General features: G+C 44.7%; 1 protein-coding gene across 1 annotated transcript in view; it reads left to right on the top strand.

Annotated features, from left to right (window-relative positions):
• Nucleotides 1-15,482, top strand: part of ERICH6 (glutamate rich 6) — a 131,971-nt gene that overhangs the window by 67,498 nt on the left and 48,991 nt on the right. Inside the window, exon 9 of the mRNA XM_040428088.1 lies at nt 8,366-8,433. Within this exon, the coding sequence (XP_040284022.1) occupies nt 8,366-8,433 (68 nt within the window). The remainder of the gene's footprint in view (nt 1-8,365; nt 8,434-15,482) is intronic.

The following is a 15,482-nucleotide window of genomic DNA, read 5'->3' as shown; positions in this document are numbered from 1 at the left end:
GGTAGACTCTGGCGCAACAACCGGAGCGGCAGTAGGAGCGAGCCCAGGAGCGACAACCGACCCATCGGCAACGGGAGCGAAATGAGCCGTGCGTTCAAGCAGGGTTTGCAACGCCACAGCGAACCGACCCAACAGGTGATCCTGCTGATCAAGTCTGGCAACCAGCGTGGGTAGCGAGGATGGCCCTGTACCGTCAGAATTCATGGCTTGGTCCTAATGTCACGGAACCATGAACCAGACGTACAACAAGAGATAAGTGAAAATAAGAAGGCTTTATTGAAAATAAAGCTGTAAAGCAAAAGTCCAAACGGATGGTGAAACCGAGCAGAGTCTTTGCGAAGCCAGAGGTCAGGAACCAGAAGGGTAGTCAGACGAAGCCAGGATCAGGAACCAGCAGGGTAGTCAGACGAAGCCAGGATCAGGAACCAGCAGGGTAGTCAGACGAAGCCAGGATCAGGAACCAGAAGCAGCAGCAGTCTTAGAAGCATGTGAACACAAGAGGACCAAGCAAGGAACTGAAGCCACAGACCTCCTATATATATGAGCTAGGCATCCAGCTCCTCCCAGTGGGAAGGAGGAGCCGCAGGGTGGAAGGCTACAAGAAACCCAGAAACCAAGATGGCCGCCAGCACATGTCAAACGAAGGAGAACAGCAGGAAGGTAAGACCATGACACTTGTACCTATAAATGAAATCGGTTAGGCAAGCATATCTCAGGAAACAACGAAATGTGACAAATGGGGTAACATTTTTTTTTCTCTCTGAAGACTGCTGATGTACCGGAAACCAAAATTGTCCATAAAGATAAAGAGAAACAAAAATCTCAGGAGGCTCACAGGGTATGAGTCCGTTCCCTGGGCTTAAGTAAATGTCAAAGTAGAATATCACGGAGGCTCAGGCACGTGAAAGTCTATCTCCGGGTGCAGACTTGAACGTTGCAAACAGGCAAATAGTCCCTTAAAAAGTCCTTTAAGGAAAATGGAACAAGATAACTGTAGATTAGTCCTATTTCTGGATCGCTGGAACTCCAAACAAGTTAAGGATGTACTCAACGTTGAATTAACAGAGTTGTAAATTAACTTCTCGACTGCTGGGGCAGGAAATCTCCGTAACGGTCTGGTGGTTGTCCTTTTGTAATCCGGTCGGATCTACGAAGCGGCTGAGACTCTTCAGACCTTGCTTCAAGGGAACTTGAGGTTTCCTGAGTTGCAATAACTTCAGCTTCTGGTTGAAGTGTTGGGGTGTTGGTTTTAGCAGGCACTAAGATGTTGAGCCATGGAGTTAAGAACCATTGCAAAGGATCAGAGGCTAATGTTTTTCCAAAGGACTGTATTGATCCCTCTGGCTCAGTTGGTTTTTCCAGTTCTGCCTCAATGGGTCGAATTTCTTCTGGAACAGCTTCTTCCTGCAAAGTTTCCACTGGAGTGTCTTCTTTAAGGCACAATTTAATGCGATTTCGATGTACTACCCGGGATTTGTCCTCTTGGGTAATCTTATACGTATCCGTTTCTGGATTGAGAATAGCAGTAATGGTGTAAAGTTCCCTCTCCCATTTGCTATCTAGTTTGCTGGTTCGATGGTTATTTTTTAACCACACACGATCACCAATCACCAATCTTGAGTGGTTCTGCCTTGGCAGATTGGTTATAGTCCTTCTGTTGTTTTTCCTGGGCATGTCCCATGCGTTGTTGAACAATCTCTTGTGCATCAATCAAACGCCTTTGGTGTTCAGTCACCCAATCAGTTTTTGGTAGGGGGTTGATTGCATCAGGCACTTGTACGCCCAAAGTGTGGTCAGCAGGTAATGTACCTTGTCGGCCAAACATAAGGTAGTAGGGTGTATACCCAGTAGAACAATGAATAGTGTTGTTGTAGGTATACATCAGCTGAGGCAATAAAGTAGGCCAATCATCTCTTGTAGCAGGTATGACTGCTCTTAACATTTCAATTAGGGTTTGGTTCATCTTTTCACAAAGTCCATTCCCTTGGGGATGGTATGCTGTGGTTCTGATTTTCTGACAGTTGTGAAAGGTACACAGTTCTTTAAAGAGTTGTGATTCAAAGGCAGATCCCTGATCTGTGAGGATTCTCTCTGGGCATCCATATGGCAACAAGAAATGTTTCCAGAAAGCATCTGCAGTTGTTTTTGCGGTCAAGTCTTTGACAGGCACGGCTACAACAAATTTAGTGTAATGGTCAATGATGGTCATAGCATATGTGTAACCTGAGCAACTTGGTTCCAACTTCACATAATCGATTGCTACTATTTCTAGCGGTGTTCTGCTTACAATAGAATGTAAAGGCGCTTTTTGGTCATGTTTCTCATTTCTTCCAACAGCACAGGTCGAACATTCTCGACACCATTTTTCAATGTCTCCTCTCACCCCAATCCAATAGAATCTTCTACGGATGGTGGATTCTGTTTTCTGCACGCCAAAGTGTCCTGATTGATCATGATACATCTCAAGAATGATTCTTGCATCACGGCGTGGTATTAGGATTTGATATAGACGATCCCATGTAATTGGGTCTAAAGTTCTTCTTAATAGTAGGCCCTTCTGAAGAAAGAGGTGTTTTCTGTGTCTCCATAGTTTTGACAACTCTAGATCAGCATTCTTCCTGCGGATTCTTTCGGGTGTTCTTCCACTGGTGAAGAAATCTTGCAGTTCACCTAACACTCTGCTTTCATTTTGTAGCTTGATCCATCGTTCTTTGTCTACTTGGGATTCTGAAAACCTTTTTCCCTTTGACAGTGATGATGTCTTGGTGGGCAAAATTTTTGTAAAAGGATGGCATTTTTACTTCTTTGGTCGGCAGACGAGATAATGCATCCGCATTTTCGTTTGCTTTTCCGGTTCTGTACGGTAAAATTGTAGTTAGCAAGGCGTGAGGCCCATCTTTGCTCCAATGCTCCTAACTTGGCGGTGTTAAGATGTGCTAGTGGGTTGTTATCTGTGAACGCCACGAAGGGTGTTGCGGCAAGATAATCTTTAAATTTTTCTGTGACAGCCCACACAAGTGCGAGAAATTCCAATTTGAACGAACTGTAGTTTTGGTCGTTCCTTTCAGCACCTCTAAGAGATCTACTAGCGTAGGAAATGACTCTTTCTTTACCTTCTTGTACTTGTGACAAAACAGCTCCCAGGTCTTTCTTACTTGCATCTGTGTAAAGAAGAAATGGCTGTTGATAATCCGGATAACCTAAAATTGGTGGTTCTGTTAACTTCTTTTTCAGGAGCTGGAAGGCAATTTCTCTTTCAGTGTTCCATTCAACTGGTATTGGAGATTTCTGATATCTTTTAGGATGCCCTCTCAAAAGTTCCAATATTGGCTCTGCAATTTGGGCAAAGTGGGGAATGAAACGTCTGTAATATCCTGCGAAACTGAGGAAACTTCTTACTTCTTTCACCGTAGTAGGGGTAGGCCAATTTCGGACTGCGGCTATATTCTCTGGATCTGGTTTAACACCTTCAGAGCTGACGATATGCCCTAAGTATTTAACTTCTGGCTTCAGTAGATGACACTTGGATGGTTTGACTTTTAGTCCATGCTTAATGAGAACTTAAAAAACTTCGGCCAGATGTTTGAAATGATCTTCATAAGATTTGGAGTGATGATATCATCTAAGTACAACAGGACAGTTTAAAAATTTTTGTGGCCCAGACAACGCTCCATTAATCTCTGAAAAGTTCCAGGCGCATTGCAAAGTCCAAAGAGCATGCAGTTGAACTCAAATAGGCCCATAGGGGTGGTAAATGAAGTCTTCTCACGATCTTCTGGTGCCATTGGTACTTGCCAGTATCCACTGGTTAAATCAAGAGTAGGGAAGTAGGCTGAAGATCCTAAAGCTGTCAAAGATTCCTCTATTCGTGGTAAAGGATAAGCATCTTTGTGAGTAATTTGGTTGATTTTTCTGTAGTCCACACAGAATCTGATGTTGCCGTCTTTTTTCCGGACAAGGACTAATGGTGCAGCCCATGGGCTATGGCTGTCTTTAATGATATTTGAGTCTTTCATCTCTTGAATCATTTGTTTTACGGATTGGTACATAGTAGGTGGTATAGGCCGATACCTTTCTTTGATCGGTGGGTGTGATCCTGTAGGGATGGAGTGTTTTATATCTTCTTCCCCATAGTCTGTAGAATGCTTACTGAAGGCACAGTGATGTTCCTTCACGATTTTCAGTACTCCTTCCAATTGGTGTTCTGGTGTGGAAGCATCTCCAACATGAAGTTCTTTCCACCAGGGGGTGTTTAAGTTTTGGTTCTGTGGTTGTTGTTTCTTGGGATCTATAGTCACGCTGATGACATCTTGAAATGTAACCTGGATCAGCTGTGCAATGGGACGGTACTTTCTTAATGTTACACTGTGATCACTCAAGTTTAGAAGACGAATAGGCACTTTACCTTCAGAGACGGTCACTAGGCTTCTGCCGCAGGAGGTCCGCGGAGGTCAGACTGCACGTTATCTTCCTGCACAGACATGCTGACAATAGGTAGATTATAGTTAAGTAGGTCAATTGTGGCTATAGATACTTTTTATGTGACGTTGCTATGGGCGACCACTATCTTGCGGTGTATGGCCCTTTAAATACTTAATACCAGCTGAATGCAATACTCAGGCAGCGCTTACTTAAGCTTCTGATAGCGCTCCTGGCTAGCGGTGCTCCCTTTAGCTTAGTGGGGCAAATCGGAGTACTCACAGACTGTGTGCTCTATTTGGGGGACGGCAGGCAATGCGATCCGCTCCGGCAGCTCGCCTGTATAACTCTCGCGATACTTTGGGATACACGCACGTCACACTCTCCTCCCGTGCGCGGCGTCTCCCTTTGATGTGGCCACAGGCAGAGGAGGCGGCGCTGCGTTTGCATACAGGGCTGGCCTCTTCAGAAACAACACAGTAAAGGTAGGATGGGCTTGACCAGACAATTTTGCATAAATGGGCGGCTAACTTGTCCACAGTGATGGCGCAGTATTTCTTTTTAAACAAGAGCTCCAGCGGCCATCTTAAGTGCATATAAACAGTCTATTCACTGACAGCAAGCAGTTGTAGTGACACACAAATGTTGGATTTTCTCACTTTTAACACTGCGATTTTTATGCTAGGGACTAGTATAGCACCTCCATATACTTTTCAAGCAGTTTAAACAGTTCTGTAGCCCAAAACAGCGCACAATAAGCAAAAGTCTCTCAATCAAATAAAGGGGCTTATTCACATGCGACAGTCTCTCAAATATGGCGCAAGGGTTAATATCCTGTTCGTGACGCCAATAAAAGATATGCAGCCAGCCAGTAGCGCAGGGGCAACACGTGAGGTGCACGGTGGACCGATGAGGGGCCAAGTAATAACACACAGTTTATCAGTTTACTCATGGTTAGCAGATAGCCTCCCTGGGCTGGCAGCACAGTGTAGAGGTGGACAGCACGAAATCCTCCGGGGCACGCTCTGTGGTAGGGAAGCCTCAGCCAAGATGGTGGTTGAGGTGCCCTTGATGTTAGGGGTGCTTAGGGTGCTTGTTGCGGCTGAGTCCCTTGAAGGTTTTTGTCGTGACGCCAGTACCGTTAATGGTGGTACAACCATTAGTAGAAATAATGAGGTAGACAGTGGTAAGATGCAACTCACAACTTTTACTGTTGATGACTTTGGTTGCAGCAGTGCAAAAATGCAGTCTCTTGAAGTTTTCAGAGTTGGTCTGCAAATCCACTGTTTCTAGGCTTTTCAGGTTTGGCTTGGAGCTTAGCCGGATATTTTCTATATCAGTGTAATTTGGTGAGGTGGCCGGAGGCTATGGTATCCTTCACCTGAATATCCCAAAGTCCTTGATGCCTGACTTGTGGCTTTTATCCTTTGGATAGATAAGTCCTTTTTCCTTGTCCCTTTTTGGACTAAACTTTCATCAGAGCAGAAGTGCTAGATCTGCACTCTTTCACTCTCAGCATCAGTCTTCTACTCACTGATCTCAACTGTCCTGTCTCCACTCAACCGAACTGACTCCACTGCCTAACTAGGCCTGAACTTTGTATATATAAGACCTGAACTTTATCCCCATCTAGGGGTGGGATGTATAAATTACACCTAATCTGTCTGGTAACAGGGATTTTGCTGATAAATTGTACAAAGTTATACAATACCGCACAATACAATTGTTAAGACAAAAATGCTTTTAAGCAGTGCCCACACACACGTATTGGGACTCTGCATGTACATCAGTGATGTTTTTCATGCATCACTTGTGCGTTGTGTGAAAATCACAGCATGTTCTATATTCTGTGTTTTTCACGCAAAGCAGGCCCCATAGAAATAAATGGGTCTGCGTAAAAATCGCAAGCATCCGCAAGCAAGTGTAGATGCCGTGCGATTTTCACGCATGGTTGCTAGGAGATGATGTAAGTAAATTGATAAAAGTCCATTTACTGTATTATTTTCCCTTATAACATGGTTATAAGGGAAAATAATAGCATTCTTAATACAGAATGCTTACTAAAATGTGGCATTAGGGATTAAAAAAAGTTAACTCACCTCATCCTGTTGTTCGCGCAGCCGGCATAATCTTCTTTCTTCTTCTTTCAGGACCTGCAAAAGGACCTTTGATGATGTCACCGCGCTCACCACGTGGTGAGCGCGATTACGTCATCAAAGGTTCTTTGGCAGGTCCTGAAAGAAGAAGATGCTGGCTGCGCAAATAACAGGATGAGGTGAGTTAATTACCTTACATTTTTTAACCCCTAAAGCCACATTTTAGGGTACTTTCACGCTTGCGTTTTTCTTTTCCGGCATAGAGTTCCGTCACAGGGGCTCAATACCGGAAAAGAACTGATCAGTTTTATCCCCATGCATTCTGAATGGAGAGCATTCCGTTCAGGATGCATCAGGATGTCTTCAGTTCAGTCTTTTTGACTGATCAGGCAAAAGATAATACCGCAGCATGCTACGGTTTTATCTCCGGCCAAAGAAATTGAAGACTTGCCTGAATGCCGGATCCGGCATTTTTTCTATAGGAATGTTTTAGTGCCGGATCCGTGTGACAAATGGACAGATGATCTGTTCTTGCAATGCATTTTTAAGACGGATCAGGTGGCATACGTTTTGCCGCATTCGGCAGGCGACGGAACTGCCTGCTGGATTTCTCTGACGCAAGTGGGAAAGTAGCCTTAGTAAGCATTCTGTATTAAGAATGCTATTATTTCCCCTTATAACCATGTTATAAGAGAAAATAATAAAATGAATAGAACACCTAACCCAAACCCGAACTTCAGTAAAGAAGTTCGGGTCTGGGTACCACAAAATGCATTGCACCCTCGCGATAAAAACTGAACATCGGAACGCAATCGCAGTCAAAACTGACTGCAATTGCGTACCTACTCGCACGATTTTCCCTGATCGCAGACGCAACGCATCCGGACCTAATCCGGACACGCTTGTCTGCAAGGGGCCTAACTTTACAACACCAACATGTGTACGCATAGAAGAAACATATCACTCTTTATTCAGTGCCAAATAATCCTTTATTAATCAAACATTGCAACATTTCGACTATGATATAGACACAGTAGAGTCGAAACATTGCTATGTTTGGCAAATAAAGGGTTTGGCATTGAATAAAAAGTGCTGTGGTCCTTTTATGCATATACATGATCAGGGGTCCGGAAGCCAGGATCTAACAGGACATGTACAGATCGAAGTAAAGATTATTATCCGTAGTGGTGCTCATAATATTTGGTTCGTGTTCACCAACAATTACCCTCATGCACTGGATAGGTGATACCATTTTGTAATCGGAATACCACTTTAAGCAGGCTATTGGTAAATGAAGCCATATTAAACAACTCTTCCCCCTCCCCAAGTGCTCCCTCCACATATAACGTTACACCACCAACATGTATAGGCATAGAAGGACCGCAGCACTCTTCATTTAGTGCCAAATCATCCTTCGAGAAGTTACATTATTTGGGGTGATAAGAGGTAGAATTCAATGCACATAATCAATATCCAATCGGCAAGACTGCCTTTGTGGGTAGGGTGACAGACTTCTGTACAAGAGATCGCTCACCCTATGGAATCTATCAGTCATTAGCATACACAAAGTACAAAGGTCCACAGATTCAGACTTGTGTATCTCAAACAAAGAAAGGATCTGCCAACTCATAAGAGAACATCCTTCAGTAATGAATGAACCGCCATTAGAATATATATATTTTTTTATCAAATGAAATAATGGGCATTTAAAGAAGACCCCAACTACCAACTGGTCCATGTTCTTGAGATCTTATAGGAAAAGACTTGAGAGAAGGAAACAGAAAAAACTTTAAATTCTCTTTACTCATATGGTTTCACTCATTGCTAAATTATGTATTATTCTTCCTCAGGCTAAGAGAAAGACATATGGCAAAAGTCTTTGAGTCAATCGTGGCAGAGCCAACAACTATCAATGAATGTAAGTGCAAAAGATTGTACTTTGTTTTTGTTTTTTTGTTTTTTACAAATATTTCTACTGTAATTTAGCATTTTTTTCAAAACAATATTAATACAAGAAAAATGGCATAAAGCCAACAACTAATGACCTTCAGTTAAAATTTAAGTTCAATTAACTTAATTGAAAAAAAAAATAACAGACCCAGATATAAATGTCGGATTACTGCACAACTCGGCATGGAGTTATGTCTCAGGCAGATATGTAAATTATTACAGGTGTGGTCTGATTAGACATTGGGTCTTGCCACAAAAGGGTGCAAAATTGCTTTCCTCACTTCCCTATAAAAAAGGCCCTCAGAGCCTACTGTTGGGTAGTGTACCTCGGTGAGAAATCAATGACTGCTCGACATGCCACCACAACATACATGAAGACATTTTGCCCAGTTGACAGACCTTTGAGAGGGGGCGCGTCATTGGACTGCGAGAAGCAGGATGGTTGTTTCAAGAAATTGCCTGCCATCTATGCTGCTATGACCTAGTAGTTAGGAGTCTTTGGGAGCAGTGGTTACACGAGGGCACATGGCAGACAAGCCCTGGACTGCTATGGACTGGAACCATATAAATTTTAATGATGAATCCATATTCTGTTTAGGTTACGATGATAGTCAGTTTCTAGTATGGAGGCCTCACGGCAAACAAGCTCTGGACTGCTATGGACAGCTATGGACTGGAACCGTATCATCTTTAGTGAAGAATCCAGGTTCTGTGTAGGATCCAAAGGTTCGAGTACGGAGGCCTCATGGTGAGCGCTTCAATCCTGCCTTTGCTGTGAAGCGACACACTGCCGCAACTGCTGGTGTGATGATCTGAAGATCCAACGCATAGTAGTAATACCAGGGACACTAACAGCTCGGCGATATGTGCAGGACATCCTGTGGCCACATGTGATGCTTCTCATGGCAGGGCTTCTAACTGGCATTTTTCAGCAGGGTAATGCTCACACACACACACACACAGAAAGGGTTTTGGGTTCCCATGAATGTCTCCAGATTTCAACATTTCCTTGACCTGCCCAGTCACCAGATTTATTGAGCATCTATGGGACCAGCTATGAAAACCTACGAGCGTGCAGAATATACAGGCGGAGGTGCAACATCAGTGGGCAAATGAGCCGGAACCGGTATGCCTCCTTGCCCAACCGTATTTCATCTTGTATCCAGGCCAGAGGCAGGCTACTAGAGTGTCTGTTTCAGTTTTCCAGAATACACTTATCCTTTGGTTCTATCCCTTTGAAGGGAGTATATGGATCACTCACAGGGTAGCAGACAAGTGGGAAGGACTAAGTAAGAAAGAAATTGGACAGATGTTTGTGCCTTATTACCGTATTTTTCGCCCTATAAGACGCACCTGCCCATAAGACGCACCTAGGTTTTTGAGGAGGAAAATAAGAAAAAAAATATTTTGAACCAAAATGTGTGCTTTTGGTGGGTTTTGAACTAATGGTGGTCTGTGGATGACACTATTATGGGGGATCTGTTGAGGACACTGTTATGGGGGATCTGTGTGTGACACTGTTATGGGGGATCTGTGGGTAACACTGTTATGGGGGATCTGTGGGTGACACTGTTATGGAGGATCTGTGGGTGACACTGTTATGGGGGATGTGTCGGTGACACTGTTATGGGGGATCTGTGGGTGACACTGTTATGGGGATCTCTGGATGGCTCTTATTGGGGTCTCTGAATGGCACTGTTATGGGGATCTGTGGATGACACAGTTATGGGGGGGACCTGTGGATGACACATATATAGCATCTTATGCTATGTGTCATCCACAGATCCCCTCCATAACAGTGTCCCTGTAGTGTGAATGACCCCCAATACAGGGGGTGGGGGTCGCATCTGGTTTTATAATGACAGCGGGGCCCATGCAGTGACTGTATTCTACTACACGAGCCCCGCTCACTGTATATACTGTAATCTTTTCTATAATTTTAGGCATTGTTAATATATAGAAATTCAGGGTAATCAGCGCCTGTATTACTTACAAGCCCTCAGTAGCAGAGAGGAGGGAGGAGGCAGGCCGGGAGGACGGGCGCTGGCAGCATGAGTCAATAAGCATGAGCTTGTAAGTAATACAGGCGCTGATTACCCTGAATTTTTATATATTAACAATGCCTACAATTATAGATAAGATTACGGTATATACAGTGAGCGGGGCCCGTGTAGTAGAATACAGTCACTGTCATTATAAAAGCAGATGCCGGCCCCCAGTCCCTCCTCCCTCTCAGCTGATACACCTGCCGCGCGGCATCGCGGCGCGGCGTATCATTGAAAATTCGGCAAAATGCAGCATTCGCCCCAAAAGACGCACTGCTATTTTCCCCCCACTTTTGGGGAGGGGGGAAGTGCGTCTTATAGGGTGTAAAATAAGGTATATTGAAAGTAAGAGGTGGAAGGACATAGGTCTGTCCACAGTGGCGAGACTTTCAGAAATATATCCTTGTGGTCTGCCAAGATGGAAGTCGATTTTCATTGATCAATGTATCATCACTGACTGCTGACAAATCTAAGGTATTTTGATTCCGTGCATATGCAATGTTTTGTCAGCAAGGAAAAAAATTGATTAATTTCCGAGAGTCTGGGGTTATGTTTTCAATTATCTATTTAAATGAGCTTCTCATGGGTTTCTCCATATGTTGTGGCCTATGACTTAACAGATAATAGACCTGAATCCGGAGCCTCTTTTCAGTCTCAAGGGGACTGGACCCTCTCACACAATTATATACAGTTGTGTTCAAAATAATAGCAGTCAGACATCACTAACCTGATCAATCACTGTTTTTGGTAGAAATGATATTTTTTAATAATTTACTAGCAGGTGTAGTAGAGCAATAGAATCCAAACAGACCCAACAATCATGACATGCATGCTGCTGATTCTGTGTAATTCAATCACTTATTGAAAGGGACATGTTCAAAATAATAGCTGTGTGGAGTTCAATGAGTGAGGTCATTCATTCTTTGAAAAACAGGTGGCAATTATTGCCCTTATTTAAGGAAGGAAGGCGGCAAATGTTGTACATGCTGGTTACAGTGCATTTGTCTCTGAAATTCTGAGGAAAATGGGTCTTTCCAGACATTGTTCAGAAGAACAGCGTAGCTTGATTAAAAAGTTGGTTGGAGAGGGGAAAACATATAAAGAAGTGCAGAAAATTGTAGGCTGCTCAGCTAAAATGATCGCAAATGCTTTAAAATGGCAACCAAAACCTGAAAGACGTGGAAGAAAGCGAAAAACTACCATTCGAATGCATAGAAGAATAGCCAAAATGGCAAGGACTCAGCCAACAATCAGCTCCAGGAAGATCAAAGAAGGTCTAAAGTTACCTGTGAGTACTGTTACAATTAGAAGACGCCTATGTGAAGCCAAGCTATCTGCAAGAAGCCCCGCAAAGTCCCTGTCACTACCAGAGCTTTGGGACGTTCTCACAGCTCTGTTTCTCCACCCCTGTGATGATGTCACTACTAGAGCTGGGAGGAGTTCTCACTACTCTGTTTACTTTTGGTTTCTTTCACCACAGCTGTTCTTCATGTGTTTGATTTCCCTCTCTTTATATCACCCCTCCTCCTATGATAGGATGTGGATTATAGTTCTCACTTCAGTTGTAGCTCTTGCTTTAGTTTCTTCACTTGTAGCTATCAGTTCACTGGACCTGTGTTCTGCTGCAGCTAGCACTCCAGATATTGCCAGCCTGTCCTTGGATCCGTCTTCTCTGCGGCTGCAACGCCTTCAGCTAAGTGTGCAGACATTGTTGTGTTCCTGTTTATTTTCTGACTGGATCTGAGGTGGCCACGGTTCCCTCCATATACTGAGTAGGGCACTGGTGGCCGTGCCCCTTCCACTATTGTAGGGGTTACAGGGGTCATTTGTCTTAGGCACGTGGGCATGCCTCGTTCCGCCATTTGGATCCGGGCATGTGCTTTAGCAGAATAGGGAGAGCGTTGAGGGTCGGACAGGGGTCACCCTTTATCCTCCCTAGTTCTGGGTCCAGTCAGTAGCTCTGTACTGTGTATTACTATTGTTGCTCACATACACCCGTGACATTATAATCCACCAAAACCGTCCTTTTTTGACATGGATCCGCTTTCTGACCTGGTTGACCGCATGCAGGGTCTTTCTTTGGAAGTAGCGGATCTCCGTCAATCTATGACCCAGCTTCAAGCATTGGGCCCTGCTCCGGCTCATGGAGTCTGTTGCGAGCCAAAGGTCTCACTTCCGGAGACGTTCTCCGGGGGCAGTGAGAATTTTCTTCGTTTCAGAGAGGCATGCAAACTCCATTTTTACTTGTGTCCTCACTCTTCTGGTAATCAAGAGCAGAGGGTGAGGATTGTCATCTCCCTGCTCAGGGGTAATGCTCAGACTTGGGCTTTTTCGCTGCCATCAGGGGATCCCTCCCTTCGATCCGTGGAGGGATTTTTTGTGGCCCTGGGGCAGATTTATGATGACCCGGATCGTGTTGCTCTGGCCGAATCTAACCTACGTGTTTTATGCCAGAACAAACGGTCTGCGGAGCTTTATTGTTCTGAATTTCGGAGATGGGCAGCTGATTCGGGTTGGAATGATGCTGCACTCCGGAGTCAGTTCTGTCATGGTCTCTCGGAGAGATTAAAAGATGCGTTTGCTTTCCATGAGAGACCAACGTCCTTAGAGTCTGCCATGTCATTGGCGGTACGCCTTGACAGGCGTCTAAGAGAGAGAATCGAGACCTCTCTGTCCAGCCATTGTCAGTCTAGGGGCAGTGGTGCGGACTCATTCAGTGTGCAGGGGCCTCATCCTGTCTCGCTCCCCTCTGAGGAGGAGCCCATGCAGCTAGCTCGACTTGCCCCTGATAAAAGAGGATTTAGTCCTCAGAGTATGGTCTGTTTTTGTTGTGGGGGGATAGGTCATTTGGCAAATGTTTGTCCGTCTAGGAGATTCTTGAACCGTACTAAGAGCAATAATAAGAGAAAAATCTCAAAAGGTAAATCATCAAGTTCTGCTTCATCTGCTACTTTGGGCAAAGTTGATGTAGGATTTGATGCTTTTCCTCTGACCTGCAGTTCCCGTTTTCTCCTGTCTGCCAGGGTGGCGCTAGAGAGCAAAGTCATTTCTTGTGAGATTTTTGTCGATAGTGGAGCGGCCGTCAATCTTATTGACACTCAATTTGTAGCCATGCATGGTTTTCAGGTTTGCACATTAGATAAAGATATACCTGTTTTTGCTATTGACTCTGCTCCACTCTCACAGAGATCTCTGAAGGGCATTGTTCACAATATCCGGCTAGCTGTAGGTGACACTCATGTGGAGGATATATCTTGTTTTGTCCTTAACGGATTGCCGTCTCCTCTAGTTTTGGGGTTACCCTGGCTCACTAGACATAACCCCACTATTGATTGGCAAGGAAGGCAAATAAATGAGTGGAGTGATTTTTGTAGAGAGAATTGTCTCACAGCGACTTTTGCAGAGGTGTCTACTAGAACGGTGCCATCATTTCTCTCTGATTTCTCGGACGTGTTTTCCGAGAACGGTGTTCAGGAGCTACCTCCTCACCGGGAGTTTGACTGTCCCATTAACCTCATTCCCGGCGCTAAGCTGCCAAAAGCACGCCTCTACAATCTCTCACAACCGGAAAGAATCGCTATGCGAACTTACATCTCCGAGAGTCTCGAAAAGGGGCATATTCGTCCCTCAAAGTCACCTGTGGCCGCGGGTTTTTTTTTTGTTAAAAAGAAAGATGGCTCTCTGAGACCTTGCCTAGATTTTAGGGAGCTGAACCGTATCACGATTCGCGATCCCTATCCCCTTCCTCTGATCCCGGACCTCTTCAATCAAATTGTTGGGGCCAAGGTGTTTTCCAAATTGGATTTGAGAGGCGCGTACAACCTGGTCAGGGTCAGAGAGGGGGATGAATGGAAAACGGCCTTTAATACCCCTGACGGGCATTTCGAGAATCTCGTTATGCCTTTCGGCCTGATGAATGCTCCGGCCGTCTTTCAGCATTTTGTTAATAGTATTTTCTATCATTTAATGGGGAAATTTGTATTGGTGTATCTTGATGATATTTTGATTTTTTCCCCTGATGTTCAGACCCATCAGGATCATCTTTTTCAGGTTCTGCAGATTCTGCGGGAAAATAAATTGTACGCCGAGCTGGAGAAATGTCTTTTTATGGTATCGGAGATTCAATTTCTGGGTTTTCTCCTCTCTGCTTCTGGTTTTCGCATGGATCCCGAGAAGGTCCGTGCTGTACTTGAGTGGGAGCTTTCTGAGAATCAGAAGGCATTGATGCGCTTTCTGGGTTTTGCGAACTATTACAGAAAGTTCATTTTGAATTATTCCTCTGTTGTCAAACCCCTCACTGACATGACAAAAAAGGGGGCGGATTTTTCCTCTTGGTCGGAGGAGGCGCTTACAGCCTTTTCTAAGATTAAAGAGAATTTTGCGTCTGCCCCCGTCTTGGTGCATCCCGATGTTTCCTTACCTTTTATTGTTGAGGTGGATGCTTCCGAGGTGGGTGTGGGTGCGGTTTTGTCCCAGGGCCCTTCCCCTGCCAAGTGGCGACCCTGTGCCTTTTTCTCTAAAAAACTCTCCCCGGCAGAGAGAAACTATGATGTGGGAGATAGGGAGTTGTTGGCTTTCGAGGAATGGCGCCATTGGTTGGAGGGGGCCAGGCACCCTATCACCGTTTTTACCGACCATAAGAATCTGGCATACTTGGAGTCCGCCAGGCGTATGAATCCGAGACAGGCCAGATGGTCTCTGTTCTTCTCCAGATTCAATTTTGTTGTTACATTCCGACCTGGGATAAAAAATGTGAAGGCTGATGCTCTCTCTCGCTGTTTTCCGGGAGGAGGAAACTCCGAGGACCCGGGTCCCATTTTGGCGGAGGGGGTAGTTGTTTCTGCTCTATATTCCGATTTGGAGGCCGAGGTCCAGGCTGCCCAGACTGAGACACCTGCCCGTTGTCCTTCTGGGAAGTTGTTCGTGCCTCCTGAGCTACGTCACAAACTCTTTAAGGAGCATCATGATACGG

The sequence above is a fragment of the Bufo bufo genome, chromosome 4, assembly GCF_905171765.1.
Source record: "Bufo bufo chromosome 4, aBufBuf1.1, whole genome shotgun sequence".
Lineage (NCBI taxonomy): Eukaryota > Metazoa > Chordata > Amphibia > Anura > Bufonidae > Bufo > Bufo bufo.
Note: the sequence above shows the minus strand (reverse complement) of the source record. Positions and strands in the feature narration are given on the sequence as shown.